At 39.4% G+C, this 20,225-nt stretch overlaps 1 protein-coding gene and 1 long non-coding RNA gene across 5 annotated transcripts in view; one reads left to right on the top strand and one right to left on the bottom strand.

Annotated features, from left to right (window-relative positions):
- Positions 1-14,670, bottom strand: part of NSMAF (neutral sphingomyelinase activation associated factor) — a 62,313-nt gene extending 47,643 nt beyond the window's left edge. The window contains exons 1-2 of one of the 4 annotated variants that reach the window (XM_020288796.2): positions 14,396-14,670; positions 3,523-3,612 (exon numbers count right to left, since the gene is read on the bottom strand). In XM_020288796.2, coding sequence (XP_020144385.2) covers positions 3,523-3,612; positions 14,396-14,454 — 149 coding nt within the window. In that variant the 5' untranslated portion in view covers positions 14,455-14,670. The remainder of the gene's footprint in view (positions 1-3,522; positions 3,613-14,395) is intronic. The other 3 variants (XM_012746582.3, XM_012746583.3, XM_020288795.2) reach the window with 3 other exon arrangements.
- Positions 14,671-14,777: 107 nt separating this feature from the next.
- LOC142871952 (uncharacterized) lies at positions 14,778-19,325 on the top strand. The gene is made up of 2 exons (XR_012920226.1): positions 14,778-15,060; positions 18,839-19,325. It is a non-coding gene; the product is annotated as an uncharacterized LOC142871952 (long non-coding RNA).
- Positions 19,326-20,225: the final 900 nt, after the last annotated feature.

Below are 20,225 nucleotides of genomic sequence, written 5' to 3'. Positions count from 1 at the left end.
TATAATCCTCAAAACACAGGCAACATAACAAAAATAGACAAATTGGATTGCATCAAACTAAAAAGCTTCTGTAGCAAAAGAAACAATCAACACAGTGAAGAATCAGAGAAAATATTTGGAAACTATGTATCTGATGTTGGATAACTATGTATCTGATCAGGGACTAATATCCAAAATATATAAGGAACTCAAATAGCTCAATATTAACATAACAAATAGCCTACTTAAAAATGGGCAAAGCACCTCAATAGACATTTCTCAAAAGGAGACATGCAAATGGCCAACATGAATATGAAAAGATGCTCAACATCCCTAATCATCAGAGAAAAGCAAATCAAAACCACATTGAGCCATCACCTCACCCTGTTTGGATGGCTATTATCAAAATACAAAAGCTAACAAATGTTGGTGAGGTGTGGAGAAAAGAATCCTTGCATGTTGTTGGTGGGAATGTAATTTATTCCATCCATTATGGAAAACAGTATGGAAGTTCCTCAAAAACTTAAAAATAGAACTACTATATGATCCAGCAATCCCACTTCTGGGTATATATTCAAAAGAAATGAAGTCAGTATGTTGAAGATATACCTGTACTCCCATGCTTTTTATAGCATTATTCTAACAATAGCCAAGATTTAGGATCAATCTAAGTGTCCATCAACAGAAGAATAAAGAAGATATGATTATATATAAAAATATATAAACATACACATGTATATGTAAACAATGGAATATTATTCAGCCTTAGAAAAGAAGGAAATTCTGTCATCTCTGACAACGTAGATGAACTTGGAGGACCTTATGCTAAGTGAAATAAACCAAGCACAGAAGACAAATACTGCATGATGTCACGTGGAATCTAAAAAAGTTGAATTCATAGAAGCAGAGAATAGAAGGTTATTGCCAGGGCTTAGGGGGTTGGAGAATTGGGAAATTTTGGCCAAAGTATACAATTTTCCATTATGCAGGATAAGTGAGAGTGAGTACATTATATCTGGAGATTTAATGTACAGCCATTGACTGTAGTTAATAATACTGTACTTTACACTTGAAATTAGCTCAAAAAGTAGATTTTAAATGTTCTCACCCACACTCACAAAAAAGAAGGTAACTATGTGGGTAGATGGTTATGTTAGACTGTGGTAATCATTTCACAACATATACTTACATCAAAACATCACGTTGTATACTTTAAATATACATGATTTGTATTAATATTTGTTAATTATATCAATAAAGTTAGGGGAAAAAAAGGAAAAAGTGCATGAATCCATACAGGTATTTCCAATTCAAATGCAAGATTACAACACTCTATTTAACTTGATATTTTATTTATTTATTTATTTATTATTATTTTTTTTAGAGATAGGGTCTTGCTCTGTTACCCACACTGGAGTGCAGTGGTGCAATCATAGCTTACTATAGCCTAAAACTCCTAGCCTCAAGTGATCCTCTTGCCTCAGCCTCCCGAGCAGCTGGGACTACAGGCATGTGTCACCATGCCCAGATAATTTTTCTATATTTTGTAGAGACAGGGCCAGCATCTCGCTATGTTGCCCAGGCTGGTCTCAAACTCCTGGCCTCAAGTGATCCTCCTGACTTGGCCTTCCAAAGTGCTAGTATTACAGGTGTGAGCCACTATGCCTGGCCTTAATATTATATTTACATCACTTTTATACTGAAAATCTTGGTCTTAGCATTAACATAATTATTCAATTGGTTTATCCAACTATATAAATCTATGTGCATGTGTCTATAAATTAGTTTCAAAATAATAATACCAACATTATACTATTAATAACAATACTACTGAAAAGTTTACAACTTTGTAATTCTTTTTCATCAAATCGCTGTATTGTGAAGTTGATTAAAATAATTCTCTGTGATTAACTCTCTAACTTTATAGTTAAGTTTACTTGTTTCATTTTCTCTTTAATTTTTAGGATTTACTGTTTCTTTTTAAAATTAAGTCTACATTAAAAATCTATAAAATATTTATATGGCTCTAAAATCAAAGTTATAAAATAAGGCACATTTGGAGAAATCTAGTTTCCATCTCTATATTATCTTCCTGATCCCTCTCTCTTCTGACTGGATAACCATTTTCCTTAGCTTTTAGTTTATGTTTAGAATTTTAAAAAAATAATCAAATAATAATTCTTCCTTGATTTTTATACTTAGTACATGCCAGAGATCACTCCATAGCATTACACAGAACTTCATACCCTGTCAGAGCTGCATAGTACCAGGTTATGTGGACATCACATACCATCAGTTGGTTCAGTCAGTCTCCTATGAATTGTTTCTGGTCTTTTGCTACTACAAGTAGAACTGCAATAACTAATCTCATACATATGTCCACTTACATATTTGCCATTGTATCTTTGAAATAGTATCCTAAATATCAATGCTATATCAACATGTTAATGCACATGAAATCTTTCTAGATATTACCAAATTCCATAGGGTTGTGCTTTTTGCCCTAATAATAACTTCAAAATTATAAAAACAGGTTTCAGCTTTCTATCCTATATTTGTGTTTTAGTAATAAAGACATTTAATTTTAAGCAAGGCATTATTATGATATAGGACAGAAGAATGTTAGGAGAAAAATAAGCATGAAATTAGGAAAAAGAATATGAGCAAAATTTCAGAGGTAAGAAAGCAAGGTACTGTGTTCAGAGAATAGTAATTGTCTAATTAGATTGAATGCTAAGTAAATAGATATATCATAAGGTACCAAACAAAGTCAAGTGACTTTTACTTGGCTTATATTTAAACAAATACTACATGTTTTTGATCTTTTAAGAATACAACCTGAAGAACAATAAAAATAAAACTATCTAATGTCAAAGCATTTTCTAAGTTGTGGCCTTTGGTGTTAAGTAACCTCCCAAAAGGAAATCCTTAGCAGATATATTTTTGCTGGAACAACTTTCATCTTAGTTAATTCCAAATTGCCATTTTAAACAAACAAACAAAAAATATTATTACACATTTTTGTACATAGCTTTCAAAAGCTAAGCTCAAGGAGCTCGTGGCTCAATGGTAGCACGTCTAACTCCAAAAGGTAAGCTCAAAGAAACAATATGTTTTTATAGTAGTAGTTATCAAAATATTGAGAAATCATATTTTGCTTCTAGTTCAAATTGCATTATTCACTTTGAAAGTACTGACTTCATACCACTCTTGTGGTTTATAATAATTACTTTATAACACTTTGCTCTCAAATAATTGAGAGCAAAGGAGAGTGCATAACTATAAGAGAAATGCAAAGAAAAAATGATGAGATAGAGTTCCATCAAGCTGATTTAAGATACCCACAACCTTAGAAAAATTAGAATGAATGCTTTTTAGCTTTGAAAAATATTTGAAGTTATGACAGCAACTTATAAATCCGCTCTTCTCATTACTTTCCTAATAAGAAGATGAAAAAACCCTATATGACCATATATTTAATTTTTTAACATATCAGATATCAGAAAAGTCTGTTGGTCCATAGAGATCCCAAAGCTTTCCTACCTTTCATTGTGATGGCCCTTGTGCAGAATATGACTAGCTGTATGTTGCTCAAAGTAGTACTCCTCCAAGTTAAGCAGCAGCAAGGAAAATCTAAACACGGGGGTGAAAACAAACAGCTTTATTTTCATGTTTATTTTTAGAAAGTATAAGAAAGCAGGATATTTAAAATGTTTGATCCCAAAGTACTTTTCCATTCATGAATTTAACAAGCACTTATGAAGAATATATCATATGCCAGGCACTCCTCTCTACCCAGTGGGGTGGGACACGCACAGACTGGCCTGCCTTGTGGTCAAATAACTGCTATGCCAAGAAAGAAATCATTCACCAGGTGGGTGTACTATCCTTTACAGAAACCCTGCATTTCTTGAAATTAAACTATTATTGCCTGAACAAAGCTCAGAGCTTTCCCACTAACTGAATTTTCATCATTTGTTTCCCCTGACTGAACATGCCGGGCTTCTCTACCTCTCCCCTGCCACACAACCACTCTAGTGTCCTGTCTCATGGTCCTCTGGGTTTATCTTGTTACTCTCGCCTCTAGGAGACAGATCTTTAAATACCCTCCTGTAACAATCTACCTAACACTTTAAGTAAAATAAGTAAACTAAACTGCATGGGATTGAAATGTAGTTCTTTTTAAAGTTTTGAATGGGACTGTAATGTAGTTCTTTTTTAAGTGATTTAAACTTTTGAAAACAAGGCAATAAAAAAATATTAATTTAGTTGTATGGCTATAGAAACAAATATATGGCAAGGAACGGAAAGCAGACATTTTGTTTGTTTCCTGGTATGGACCAGGAAACATAAACAGCATCTGGAGTTACAGAGGAAAGCATTTATGAAAAGTGTGGGAGTTGAGAAGAACACTGAAGTTCTGATATAATAGAGCAAGATGTTTAAATTAAGTATGTCAGATTACACGTTATATGCTTATTTCACTTCCTCTTGAAAACACCACTACAATGTTAATAAAAATATTTTTAAATGGTAAAACCCACAGACGAAAGCAAACTGGAGAGACATAAAAGCAGAGAAGAGATAGGAACAAATCTGTAAGGAATGGAAAGTGGAGGGGAGGAATTAGCAGTATTCACAAATCAGAATGTCAGATACCTTCAGAGAAGGTACCATTCAGGGGAAAACCAACTTAAGTCATGGGACTTCCAAAAAGTTCTGAAATTGCAGGTATCAGGTACCAAGAGGGCAGAGATGAAGCATGGGAGGATGGTTAAAAGTGTGAGTGAGACGGTGACCCCGATTATTTTCCTGATGGGTTATCCCCACCCCACTCTGGCACATGGTTTTTCTACATAAAATGGAACAGGAACCTCCAAATTACATACCAGGAGAGCAAGATTGTAGAGTGAAAAGAGAGCAACTAAGCAAAAAGCAGGATACATGAATATTAGAAGGAAGACATACACTACTCCAAGCAGAAGTCTGGTAAATTTGCTCTGGAAAAATTGAAATCGCACTAGAGAAAAGTCCTGCAGATAGTGGCAACTGAAAGAGCCAGGTCTCTACTATATCATCTCAGAAGGAAGCCCAACAGAAACAGCCCAATCCCTGTGACACGGAATTACAGGTTCACACTTAAATATGAATGGCCACCCAAGATCAGCAACCTTGAACATGAAAGAACAAGATCCAAACAAGCAGGAAGAATGCAATGTGAAGGACTAGAGACAATGCAGAGAACAGAAGAAAAGGTCCAAGTGCTATAATTAATGTCCTTGCAAAGAAGAAATTATATTCATGACACGGGAAGAGATTGCTCACTAAAAAATAATAATCTGAATCAAAAGAAAAGTTAACTCATAAAATTAAAAATAATGATAGCAGGAACCAGTTTTCCCATCCTAATAGGTAACTCTTACTGACCTGTCCTCCATTTTTAAGTCTGTGAACAAGAATTAATCACAGGCTAAACTGCCAGAGTACAATATAAAATGCTCACTATCTATATTTAATCTGAATTTCAATACAATCACAAGATCTAGGATTGCTAGGAACAGTCCTTTGATATACCAGATAATTTCCAGAAAGATATACATCAGAGAGATACTCACTAATTACCTTGCCCCTTATTTTTTAGCCTGTGTCTTAATGACTGAATACCCTTTGAATGGCTGGAGCTATGCAACCCTTTCTACTTTCTTTTGATCTCCCCACTTGCCTTATAGAGAGGGAAAAATAGGATAAGTATTCTTCAATAAGACAATGGTGTACTTTTATTGACATGAAGCACAAGCAGCTTTCAAAGACAACTAGCTCTTCCATATATTTATTACAATACATCAACTAGTTTAGAACTAACATTATCATTGTGCTTCTAAACTCAAACTTTCCTGGGATTTTATGCCAGGAGACATAAACACGTGGATGCCCTTTGCATTCTCAGCCATCTTATGAAAGTTCATCCTGTCTCTTTCAGACTGATGGTCAATATTATTAACAGAGAACAAGATAAGAGCCACTTTCTCTGTCATAAATCAATGTTACCACTACTGGGCTGGGCCCTAGGCAGAAGCCTAGTATTTTTTTGTTGGAAATACAACTTCAGAAGATTTTGGTTTTGCTTTTTTTAATCTGCAGCATTTTCTAAAGCCTCTACTCATTTGGGACTTTAACTTTCTTTCTTTTCTTTTTTTTTTTTGAGACAGAGTCTCATTTTGTTGCCCAGGCTAGAGTGAGTGCCATGGCGTCAGCCTAGCTCACAGCAACCTCAAACTCCTGGGCTCAAGCAATCCTCTTGCCTCAGCCTCCCGAGTAGCTGGGATTACAGGCATGCCTGGCTAATTTTTTCTATATATATTAGTTGGCCAATTAATTTCTTTCTATTTATAGTAGAGATGGGGTCTCACTCTTGCTCAGGCTGGTTTCGAACTCCTGACCTCAAGCAATCCTCCCGCCTCAGCCTCCCAGAGTGCTAGGATTATAGGCGTGAGCCACAGCGCCCGGCCAGACTTTAACTTTCTTGAAGCTAACTGTGTATAACCTTGCTTTATATATATATATAATATAATATATATATAATATAATATATAATATATATAACATAATATATTATATACAATATATATAATATAATATTATATATAATATTATATATATAATATAATATATATATAAATAATAAGCTCAGAGGAACACTACCTGTACAACCATTCTATGTGTATTTATTTGCCTGATTTCCTGTAACTCTTCACCAAAGACCACTTGGATTGGATTTTTTAAATTATATTTTGGACAGTTGCATAAATTTCCTGGGTCAATATGCTTTCCACAACTGCCCAGTATTAATACCTATCTTTTTTTCTCTGAAACTTTCAGTGTCAGCGTTCTTAAAAATCTAGGTTCTATATATGACATTATTCTTCTTAATCCCCTGGGGCTTCAGTAATAAATAACTTGACATGACTTGCTTTTTCTGAAGGCTTCGTTCATTTCTACTTGGCTAATTAATTTCTCTTTAATGTTCAGAATTAAGTAAAGTTCTCAAGTTTCTGCCTTAGGATAAATTAAAACTGCAACAAAGGAAGTCAAGGAACTGTAATTAGATCTCACTGAGCATTTCAGGAGGTATACGTATTGCCACTTCCTGTTTCCTCCTCTATACCAGGTACGCAGCCACCATTTTTCTACCCACTTCTGTGGCCTGTGACAAATGAACACAATTGTGTTATCTCTGTTCCTCTTTCCAATATGTTCTCTGAGTGTTTTCCCTGGGGTTCATGGACTCCCCTGTAGATATGTATCTCCTTGACATTCAGAGCCCACTGCCTCCCCTCCTGACTGGTCTTTCCTTTCAAAGAGGTCTGTAGCTTTTCAGCACTGGATTCCAATCTTGAGTCCCATCCTACCAAGCTTCAGTGACACCTAAAAGACACATTTATCTTTTTTTGTATAATAAGACCCGGTTCAGTTTATTATCCATGTTCTACACATTTGCACAGAGACATCCAAGTGACTATTATTTCTAGTCCATGTACTTGTTTTCTCAAGTAAATTACTCGCCTTTCCTCACCCTCAGAAGCGATTCACCTCAGGCCTGCGGCCCTCCAATTTCATTATTTCATCTGGTCTTTTAAGCCCTCTGCCTCAGTAGTAAGGTTAAAACTCTCGCTATCACTTACATCTGCCCTGACCATGTGAGATGCACTTATTTCCTGGCCAAGATGGTTCACATATCAAAATCCCTTTCTTTGTCACCATCCATTAAACCAGCTGACTCTATTCTCAAGTCTTAACAACCTCTGAGAAGAAATGGTAAAAATATCACCTATGCCGTCAAAGCCCTTCAACTTCCTCATCAAGCCTTCTTCATCTGTCCTATATAGAAGATAAAGAAGGAAGCATAGTTTGGAGGAACAAACAGAAACATCAAGATGAATGCTTAATTACTGTTATCTAGAGCAGTGTGTCTCACACTTTAATTTGCACACAATCATCTGGGGATCTTGCTAAAATGCGACTCTGAGGCAGCAGCTGTGGGATGGGCCCTGAGAATCTGCATTTCGTACAAGCTCAAGGCATGCCCATACTTCTGGCCGGGGGACCACACTTTGAGTAATGAGGTCCTGATATCTACACAAACCAGGTTTCGTTCATTCCTGAATCATTCTAAACTTCAGGGATACCATAAAAATAAGCATTGGCCAGTAGCCCACATGCCTACCACCTGAAACAGAAGCAGCATGTTACAGTGAAGAGGCTGGTCATGGATCAAAGAACTTTTGTTCTGGCCACAGCTCAGCCATGACGTAGCCGCCTGACCTTAGTTCAATCACTTTATTTACTTATGCCTCATGTTCTTCAACTATAAAATTGAGGGGAGATATAGATTAGAGTCCCTCACGGGTCCCATCGTAACCAATGAGTCTACAGATTTATTAAACAAACCTGAGCTTAAAGAAATCAGGGGGAATTCCATTTGGGGCATTATGGAAGTTAGTTCAAAGGTATAGAGAAACAATCTCACCACGGAGCCTCTAAAATTACTGGATAAATAATGAAAAAATATTTTCAAATATTTGGCTGAAGTGCTGAAAAAGTAAGGGAAAGTCTTGGAAGTGTGAAACAAACACAAAGCATAAATTCAGAGAAATCAGCAGGCACTGAAGGCTTTTTCCTCGGGCCTCTGTCCAAGCCTTTGAGTAACAGAAAGCCTGAATTCTTTATGGGCCCATCTGCAGGGGACAGTATGGTAAAACCCAAAACTAATGTGGTCCCTCCTCCGACCCCAGGCTAAAACAAATGCAAACTTACTGGAAAAACATACTTCAAAGCTAAGCCTCAAAAAACTCCTAAGGATAAACTTCCAAGGAACAAGAAGATGCAATCAAAAATCATAAAACACATGGGGAAGTATAATTACTGAATAAGAGTCAGAAGCAACAAACTACTCAATCAAACATATAAAGGCTACCAATATTTTATAATCTGCATCACATTATTCTATAGGTATGTTTAAAGAAATAAAATGGCTAGGTAATTACAAAAATGAGCCAAATAAAACTAGAAGTTTTAAAATAATTGAAATTAAAATTGTAAATAATGGGTTAAACAGCAAATTAGACAACTGGAAAGAAAATTAGTAAATTGTAAGATGCATTTAAATAACCCACAATGCACCACAGAAAAATAAAGATGATAAATATTAAAGAGTCATAAGACATAAAAGAATGGGAGAGAGAAGCCATGTTCCAAGAGCTAAAATCTTGGCTCCAAATTTTCCAAAACTATTTCAGCTTTAGGAAGGATAGATGGAGAGAAAGAATTCTATATCTAGACAAACAGCATAACACTACAAAGATGAGATAGCTTAAAAGCAGCCAGAGAAAAGACAGATCACTTACAAAAAACAATTCGACTTGAACAATGTTGGTTTGTTGCAGGCTGCTCTCCAAGAAGAGAAGGTGGCCCCTGCAAAGCTGCAGGGAAACCTGCTATGACTTTGTGTTTAAGGCAATCAATCCGGGTGCCCTAACCATGCCAGGAAAAGTACTGGTGCTTCCCTAACCATGAACACTGATGCAACGAATCCTGCCCCTACCCTACCATGCCATACACACGTAGCTCCCAGTCAAGCCAGCAAGGGGGTGAGGACAACCCACAGCCACAAATGCTAAGCTGAACTGGGCGAGCCAGGGTTCTATCGCAGCACAGGCTGGCTGCTTCCTAGTCCCGGGTCACTCCATGGGGTCTGCGTTTCTCCTGGAGTCTGAAGCTGTCTCATCCAGGAAGCTCAGTGCTGCCCTGGGTACAGGGCACACCTATTACTGACCTTTTCTCTATGAGTTTCTCCCACCCAGTGCTCCTCTAGCAAGTCTGGCACCTATTCCCAGGCCCGCTTCAAAATGCTGAGAGAATTATACATCTAGCAAAACTGATTTTTAAAACAAGGGCAAAATAAGGATATGTTCAGACAGATAGAAACCAAGACAGTTTATTATCATCAGACCTGCTCAGAGGAACTTCTACAGGGTATTCTTCAGGAAAGAAAATAATACCATAAGGAAGACATGGCATACAAGGAATGCTGAGCAAAGGCAGTGGTAAATATGCATGTAAAACTGTAGAGGCACAAATTACATAATTATAATGTCTAATTTGTAGGCTTAAAACACAGATCAAAAATACTGGACAAGAACAGATTATAACTTAGGATAGGGTGACAGGAGTTAAGTATTCCAAGGTCCTTACATTGTTAGAGAGGAGGGTAAAGAGAATGATTAACTTCAGATCTTAAATATGTTAACATTTTGAGGATAAGCTTTAGAAAAATGGAAACAGAATATAAAACTTCCATACTCCTCAGGGAAAAATAAAAGGGAGCAAGGGGGCCTTATTTAATCTGGAGGGAGAGGGGAAAAAGGCAAAATAAAAGAATAAAATAAAAAAATGAGTCCAAAAAGCTCTGTAATAATAAATGTAAATAGACTAATTTATTAGGACAAAAATTAACAAAATGAATTATAAAAAGTCCAGTTGTAAGCTAATACTTATAAGAAACATGTCTAAAACCTAAGGACACAGAAAAGTTAAAACAATGAAAAATTCTATATAATGTAAATAACCAAAAGAGAACTGATAAAGCTATATTAATATCAGGTAAAATTTTAAAAATCATTATTAGAAGAGTCATTATATATTGATAAAAGATTCAATTCACCAAGAAATTAAGAATTCTAAACTATTTACTGGACACACCCGCCTTGGCCTCCCAGAGTGCTAGGATTCCAGGCATGAGCCACTGTGCCCAGCCTGTTTTTTCATTGAAGAAAAATAAACCCTATTTCTTTAGGTCATAGTTAGCTTGAGTTCTTGGGCCCCATCAGCATTGCTCACTAATTGAGTGCTGACTCTACAGTTTGTCTCCATTTTCAACACCTGGTATATCCCACAAGAGACATTAAAAGACTGGGATGATCAGCCTTACAAATGATAGGTTAAATAGGAGTGCAACAACTAATCACTCTGCCTTCTCAACAAATAAGTGCCTTTAGTATAATAAATACCGACTCAATAGACTGACCAAACATGGTGAGTAAAAGAAATTTAATACCAACACACTCATGGAACATCTGAAGTAAAGCCGAAATCTCAGAAGTGCCTATAAAACTATTAATGTAATATGTAAGCACCCCATATAAAATTCAGGATTACTAATGTTTCATCTTGGAATGACAGCTTACAAACCACAACTAAGAATTTATTCTATGACATTATAGAGATGAAACTATGACTCTCAGGAGGAACATGCCTCAACTATCTAGATTTCTACATCATCCAAGGTAAAAATAGCTCTCATGCCACCATACCACGACTAGATGCGAAGACAAAAAAAATATTTAACAATTATTCTACTCCTAAATTGTAAAACAGAAGTATCTTAAATGGCAGCAGTTTGTAGAATATCCTCATCTGCTAACCCACTGTACACAGCTGCCATTCCTGACAAATCCAAGGAAAATAAGTGAATTGCTTTTTTAAAATTTTTCCCATTTACCTTCATCAACACCTGCAAAGGATATTTTTAAAAACCAGTAAAATTGATATGGTTCCTGCTATCTAAATCTTAACCAGGATACTAGTGTGCTTAATTTGGATGGCCAAATGTCTATTTGTTTTCTAATCCTGAAAATTACCAGAGAACTTCTTTATAAACATCGCCAATAAATGGCACCACCACACAGTTATTCAAACTAGAAGCCTGAAAGTAGGATTGCTATGTTTAGCACATAAAAGCACAGGATGACAAGTTATATTTCAACTTCAGATAAACAATATACACTAAAAATTAGTAGTGTAAGTATGTCCCAAATATTGCACAGGACATATATACTAAAAAATTATTCATTGTTTATCTGAAATTCAGATTCAAATAGCTGTCCTGTATTTATCTGATATATCCTAGCTGTGGTTCTTCCTGTATCAACTCTCAGGTGCCATACCAAGACCTGTCAAGCCTATGTCCTAAAATCATTTAAATTCCATCTGCTTTTCTCCCTTTCTTGTGCCACCACCTTGGTCTAAGCCACTAATGCAAGAATCTCTCAATCCTTCTCTCTGCTTCTACTTTTATAGAAATATTACTTAACTCTAAATGCAGTAGCATCAACTTAACAATAAGAGAAATCAAGCTAACTTCAAGTTTCTCTTTTTCTGGGGCCATTATTTGGTAGCTTTAGAAATCTAAAATCCCTAAATCAGCATGAGACAGGCCAAAGAACTCACAATGACCAGGGCAGGCCTGTCACCTCTGAAACACTCTCTTCACATTTCCCAAGGAAAGTAACAGTTCTTTTGGGTATAAGAGAGCCAAGGACCTATAACAATTTGTTTGTTAATTTGTATTTATTGTTGCAAGGGGATAAGCCAGGAAAATTCTGGGCAGAAATGATAAATAGGAGGCTCAATAAAGTTAGTTTAAAATATTCTTGTCTTTCAGAATAAATTCTAAGATTTATAAAAAGACTGCTTGATGCTGGTGCACACCTGATTGTGAGACAGATTCCTGTCATTCAAATTGATATTCCATATACAACATCCTGGTCAGAGTATGCCCATCAGCCCAAGGTTGCAAGGCCACAGGGCAGAGCATTAATGAATGTGGGCAGTCAGCAAGTAGAATTCAAATAAATAGCACCAACTTTTTCAGGTTACTGCTGCTCAGGAATAGTTGATGCCTCCTGTCTGATCAATGGATTCTAACAAAGCAGTTAGTTATACATAATAAGGTTTGCGTGATTGTGTAGAGCTGTATAAGCTAACCAAATTAAACATAAATTATTTCCATTGAAATAACAGGTCCAGCCAAACAAAACAGGCTTTCCTGTGTATCAGAGGCCACAGAATTGTTGCCAATGACTCTCAGATCATAAAATAAGATGGCATCCAAGTGTTTCAAAGTTCTCACAATGTAAATCTGAACATTCACCTATTTAATGATAAAGCATGCCAACAAGTCTTAATGTTGTTGGTACGAAACAAAATCCACTCAAGCTCTTTCCACATGAAGCAGCCATTATAAATGCTGTCAGAAGAGCATCCACAAGTGTGAGTTATTTTAGTTATGGCTCAATTATTAATTAATAAACAAGCCTTTCTGTGACTAAAACCTAATCACACTACCAAAAACGTTTTTGGAAGCCATATGCTGTATGTCTTATCTTTTTCTCTCTACAGTAGGGAAATGAAATTTCAGACTGGATATCTTGGCCAACATTACAGATTAGGGAGGGATATGAATGTTTAGGATCAATGGGTCGAGTCAATGTCTACAAAACAATGTGGACAAACCTTAAAGTCTCACTTGTATTTCCATGTTTATACCACCTGCTTTGCTGGTATCCACTGATGAGACAACAGCGTGATAGGCTAGCAGCTCTCAGAGATAACTAGCTCTCACAAATCAAGAGTGTATATGTGAAAGGATTTAGCCCGCTTTCCTTTCCGCACCTGGGGCTGCAGACCCAGCAAGTTGATCAGCAAGTTGTTTTGGTCATTATTAATGCACTGGGAAGTACACAAATAGCCGAAGTGAGCTTTGTTAATGAGACTTCCCCTGGTGACAGGTTCAGAAACTCTGACAGGGCCGGGCTGTGAGACCATTTTAGCTTGGCTGGTGGGAGCCCAAATCCTGACCCGGCTGCTGGTGCTCAGGACGGTTCTGCGCGCCGCGCTTTCCCACGCACAGGTTTCCAGTACACTCATAAGGTCCCATGCTCGGGGGCAAACGTTTAGGGGAGAGGACCCTCGCTGTTCTCAGAGTAAGGCCTTTCTGGCGGTCGTCCTCCCAGCCCACTAGGTCCTGCATTTGCTTTCGCCTGAAGGAGTCGGCAGAAAAAAGGCCCGGTGATGTGAGGCACCAGCTTCCACGCCGGTGCGGGCGGATGGTCGCCGGCCCGCCCGCTCCCGCTCGGGCACAGCAGTCGTGCGGCCCCGGACCCCAGTGCTCGGCCCCGAGGCCGGTTAAGGGCGACAAGGGTAGAGAGAAAGGGTCAGAATGGAGGGTGTCGGCCGAGCTCGCTTACTTCTCCTCCCAGTCAAACGCCCCGGCTCGCGCGCCCCGCGGAAGGATCAGCGCTCAGGCACCGCGCGGCCTTCCGGGCGAGCCACCGCGGCTGCCGGCACCTGCGCTCCCGGCGGGGTTCCGCGGGGCTCGGGCCCAGCCGGGGCTGTGGCCCCTGACCCCCGCGGGCTCTGACCCCGACCCCGGGCTTTGGCCACGGCCTCCAGCCCGAGCCCCGGACACGCACCCGGCCCCGGCCCCCGCGCCGGCTCCCGCTCCTCAGCTCTCGGGCCGGCGCCCCTCCGCCCTCCCCCGACCAGGCCCAGCCGGAGCGTCCTGCGGCCGGGCACGCACCTCTCCTTGGAGTAGAGCTGCAGCTGCTGCTCCTGCTGCTTCTTCCGGATAAACGCCATGGAGGGCAGGCCCCACCGCCGCCCGCCGCGAGGTCCAGAGGAGCCGCGGGGAGGGCGGGAGCGGTAGCCGGCGGGGAGCGCGCGGCTGCGGGCCGGCTTCCCGAGCGGCGCCGCTGGGCGGCCGAGGGCCGGACGCTGCGCTCTAGGCCCCGCGGCGTCCCGGCCGCGCTCTCCGCAGCATCCTCGCGTAGGGACTCCCGCGGCGCCTGACTCAGGCCGGGAGGAGGGGCGCGCGGCGACGCGAGGTGCCCCACATTCGGCCGCGCCGCGGCCTCGCCGCCGACCAGAGGCCAGACAAGGATGGAGCTGTCCGTACACGCGGAACGTTTCAACACTTTACCAACCATTGCAGGGCTGCATTTAAATATTTTATGCTTAAATGCGCTTAAGAACGCGTGCTTGCTTATAAACCACCAATCTGTTGGCCACAGGAACTTGAAATAAGGACTCGGGTCCTCAGTTGTCAAAAAAACAGACAAGCAACAAAAAGAAAAAATCCCAGAGCTGAACAAAAGTTAAAGAAGTGAAGACATTTTATTGAGGACTAATGCAATAGAGGAAGCGAGTCTCCAGTGTAGAACTGGGCTCCATTTCCATACACCAGGGGTAAGTGGGGATGTGTAGCCCAGCAGCAGGGAGCCAGTGTTTGGGAAATTGCGGGAAGGAGACATCAGGTCTGGGGGAAATTCTGGCGGAAACAACCTCACAGGATTCCTGCTGAAAGCAGGCCAGGATAGTCCATACCAAGGGAGAAGGGAGTGAAAATTTTCCTTCAGGTATCCGGAGTGGAGTGGGGGATTCTTGTTAAACTGCCTTGGCAGCATTATTTGCTAAAACTGGATTGTACAAGGAAGTGCACACGTGGGCCTAGAAGAAAATTCAGGAGCCTGACTAAAGTTTAGTCAAGCAAAGAATCTTTGTCACAATCTCTTGGTTGTTGAAATGATTGGTTGCATGACTATTTTTCTTTTTATATAATAGCTTCATTGAGCTATAACTCACATGCCAAACAATTCACCTATTTAAAGTGTACCATTCAATGATTTTTACTAAAGTCACAGATACGGTCAACTCGCACCACAATTTTGGAACATTTTCATCACCTCAAATAGAAACCCATACCTTTTAGCTATCACTCCCTCACCAATCCTCCCAACTAAATCCCAGCCCTAGCAAACATTAATCAAATTTCTATTTCTATGAATTTGCCTATTCTGGACATTTCACAAATGTAGCAGCCATACAATATGTGGCCTTTTGTGTCTGGCTTCTTTGATTTAACATGTTTTCAACATTCATCCATGTTGTATCATGTATCAGAACTTCGTTCCTTTTTTTTGCTGGAGTGCATTCCACTATATGGATAGACTACATTTTGTTTATCCATTCATCAGTTGATGGACATTTCACTCATTTCCACCTTTTAACTATTATGAATAATGCTGCTATAAACACTCATGTACAAGTTTTTGTATGGATATATGTTTTCATTTCTGTTGAGTGAAATTAGAATCTATTAGTAGAATTGCTAGGTCGTATAGTGACTCTATGTCTAAACATTTGGGAAACTGCCACTGATTTCCAAAGTGGCTACACCATTTAATACTCCCACCAACAGTAAAGAAGGGTTCCAGTTTCTCCACATCTTTGCCAATACTTGTTATTATCTGACTTTTTGTTTAGAGCTATCCTAGTATGTATGAGCACTATCTCTTTGTGGCTATACTTCTTTTTTATTTATTTATTCGTTTGTTTTTTGAGACAGAGTCTCTATCACCTCGGCTACAGTGCAGTGGTATTATCATAGCTCACTGCAACCTCAAATTTCTGGGCTCAAGTGATCCTCCTGCCTTAGCCTCCCAAGTAGCTGGAACTACAGGCATGTGCCACCATTCCTGACTCAGTTTTCTATTTTTTTGTAGAGACGGGATCTGGCTTTTGCTCAGGCTGGTCTTGAATGCCTGACCTCAAGGAATCCTACTGCTTGGGCCTCCCAAAGTGCTGGGATTATAGGCATGAGCTACTGTGCTGGGCCTGACTTCTTAATATATGCTAGGAAGGAGCCTGTGACTATTTACCTTTAAGAGATTCTTGAATAATAAGCTTCTAAATTGTATGTATGCTGAAACATATCTAATAATGTCCTAAGGACCAGGTTCTGCAGATTTAGGTTTTAAAAGCTTCAAGGTCAGAGTACATCTCAGCTCTCTCTAGTAAGCAGCAGAACTTTGAGGGAAAGGTGGGGGAACCAAAAATAAAATCTGTGGCTGGGTCTTTTGAGTTTGATCCCCAGCAGGGTTTGACAAAATGCTACGTATAGAGTGGGTGCCCATTAACATTTTTTGGAATGCATGAAGGTGCCTGGACACCCTATGATTTTGATTGAATCTCTTCCATGTGTCCAAGTGCTGCACAGAACCTATACCTGGTAAAAAAAAAAAAAAATGTCAGAGACATTGGCTCAGTGTTCCTGGAGGAAATTATGATGTTGTCTAGTAGCTGAGACATAAATACGTGAACAGGTATGTGATGAAGTCAGCTGAAATTTGCCACGAGGCATGACAGGATAAATTTCTTTATAAGAAGTATGATGATAGGTGCTATGAGTTCAGAGGAGAGAAATTAATTTGGCTGGAATAAGGTAAAAAAAAAAAAAAAAAAAAAAAAAAACCCCAAACACAGAATGTAACTTTTCCTCTTTTAGTTAGACATTAAAGAAGATGTGATGTGATCCTGGCAAGTGGAGAGTGACACAGAGTCTCTCCTTGACCAAACTCTTAATCAGGCTCTTCTAAGCCAGCTTCTCAATTAGGCCTCAGCCTTGAACTATAAAAACCACAGACACCCAGCATAAACGATTTAGTCTGCTCCCTCCTACTCCCCACGTTAAAAGACCTAAACAAGCACTGACATAATTTCTAACACTTAAAGGCCACATCCGATGTGTGATGACCTTAGCAGTCCTTACAGTGCCTGCCTGAGAAAGCTCAAAGCTGCCAAGAAATTTACTGTTTGTTCCAGCCATCACCAGATACAGGCTCCTGACCACTCTCTCTTAAAACATTTACAAAGAAGGGCTTAAAATTGTGAATCAGTCCTCTGTCCCTTTAAAATATATATGTGTGTCTCCTACAACAGAGTCTTTCTCAAGGATTTGCAAGCCATTCTTTTGAAATGTAATCATCAGGAAGTATAGGGCCCTTCTCCCAGTCTGTGTGGGAAGATGGAATCCTAACTTCTAGTCTAGCCAGCCTGCAAACAAGGCTGCCTAATCACTTTACACTGGCCAAACCTTTGTCGTTTTTCACCTCTTTAACTCTATTGATCTCCTAACTGCCCCCCCCCACACACACTCTCATTCTCCCTTCAAAATGTCCAGTGCCCCTTTGCACAAATCAAAATTGAGTTCAGTTCATGTTGAGCTCTCTTCCCTATTGCAATAATATATTACTGATTAAAATCCACCGTTACCAATTGAACTAGTGTCTGGCTTTGTCTTTCTTTGGCAAGAAAAAGGGAAGAAACTCTTTCAAAAGGATTTTCTTAAACAATAGCTCAGAAGAGAGATGCTTTTGCTTTAACACGGTTTGTGTTTGTGGAGAATTAAGAGAGAGCTGAGACCAGAACTCTCTCATCCTCCCAGCACCAAATTGTCCACTCTATTAGCATCTGCTTTCTTATGCTTTGTCTTCATTTCTGCTATTTTAAGATGAAAAAATCCAAAAAACAAAACACTTCTGTTCCTGAGCATTTCAGGCAAGGGGTACTCAACCTGTGGTTGCATGCTTTTTTACCTAAAGAAAACAGGAAATGACCATTTCCTTATATATGATATGACTTACTTTATGCCTCTAAGCTTCCTATTTTGTCTGAAATGCCTTCCTACATTTCTACCATCATTTTTACTGTGAAAATCCTACCTGCTCCCACTCAAGACTTCTTTGAAGTCTTCCTTGATGCACCCAGGTAGAACTTATATCACATTGGCTTAGTATATAATTACTTCACACCAATATTTGTCAGGCATCAAGCTGGACACTCAGTGCCTTCGTGAAGCTCACAGTCAGATTTGAACTGTGATCACATTCTGCCTTATATTATTAGGGTCCATCTCTCCATTTAAGTTAGAAATTCCTTAGGAACAGGCACAGTGACTTGTTGCTCTTTATATCCACATTACCACTCAATACAATGTCTTACACTTAGTGGTTGCCCAATAACTATTTGTTGGATTGAATATTGTACTTCCTTTTGTCACCATTTGTGTCTGTTTCAATTTATGGTACTGTAAGTATCAGAAAACTCAGTCAACAGTTAGCGATCATTTGCTCATCACCTGCGTGGGTTGAACAGCTCAGTAATATCAGTCTGGCCTTTCTCGTAGGCTTGTAGCCGTATGGTCACAAGATCACTGCTCCATCGCCATGTTCGTGCACAGATTCTGAGCAGAAATGAGGAGGAAGAGCAGGATCAACATTGTCTGTTCCTTTTACCAGGAAACCAGAAGCACTCCGAGAAACATACACCAAGCTTGCACCTACATCTCATTGGCCAGAACTGTGTGTAGCAGCAACGGAGGCTGGAAAAACAAGTGTTTGACTCTTCTAGTCTCAGTGGTGCAAAGCAGCCACACAGAAGGGAAGTGGGAATGGCTTTTGGGTCACCAATCACCAGTATGTCCCCCATTACTAAAATGAAAACTAGCCAGGAGGACACTTTGATGGTTCTTCTTAAGTGAAGATGATACCTGAGACTATCACTTCCTTCTTTACATGTTCTTCAGTAAATAGTTACTGACCGATTATTATATGCCAGGAAATGTTCTACGTGCTGGAGACATAGTCATGAATAAAATAAAGTCCCTGCTCCTATGGAACTTACATTCTGTTGAGAGCAACGGTTTTAAAAATCAAATAATATAAATTCAGGCAAGGATAAGTACCATGAGGAAAAACAGACCACAGTAAGGGATAGAGCATGAAGGAGATCTGAGAAGGCCCCTCTGATGATTGGCATTTGAGCTGACAACTAAATTAATTAAGAGTCTTGAATGTGAAGATCTTGGGAAAAGGTATTCCAGGCAGAAGAAATAGCAAGTGTCATAGCCCTTGCTGCGATGGGCCAGGGAGGGCACTGGGTTTTTTATTATTATTGTTATTAATGTGTGACTGAAGCTACTGGAGGGTTAAGAGCAGGAGAGTAATATGATCTGACTTAATATTAAAATTTGACCACTGTGTAACTAGCCTGAAAGAAGCTCAAAATTCATTTGCACGGCATGAAAAGTTAGATAGGAACAGAGAATCAGCTCTTTCCTGTTTCACTTTTTGCTTAAATAACAAGGGAATTGTATTAGTCTTGGTTCCCCAGAGAAATCACTAGGAAATACACAGACACACACACACACACACACACACACACACACACACACACACACGCCAATGTGAGTCAGAGCCCAAAGGCAGGAGAAAAGTAATGTCCCAGCTCAGAGACAGCCAGAGAGAGAATTCTCTTCCTCCACCTTTTTGTTTTATTCAGGCCTCCAGCAGATTGGATGAGGCCTATGCACATTGGGAGGGCCATCTGCTGTACTCAGTCTATTGATTCAATTGTTAATGTCATTTGGAAACACCTTCACAGGCACACCCAGAAGAACGTATAACTTTATGTCTTAGGACCCCATGGACCAGGCAAATTGACATACAAAATTAATCATCACAGGAATGTTCAGCTGAGGTAGCTTACAATCTAAGGTATAATGTACTTTAGAG

This window comes from Microcebus murinus, chromosome 7 (assembly GCF_040939455.1).
Source record: "Microcebus murinus isolate Inina chromosome 7, M.murinus_Inina_mat1.0, whole genome shotgun sequence".
NCBI lineage: Eukaryota > Metazoa > Chordata > Mammalia > Primates > Cheirogaleidae > Microcebus > Microcebus murinus.
Note: the sequence above shows the minus strand (reverse complement) of the source record. Positions and strands in the feature narration are given on the sequence as shown.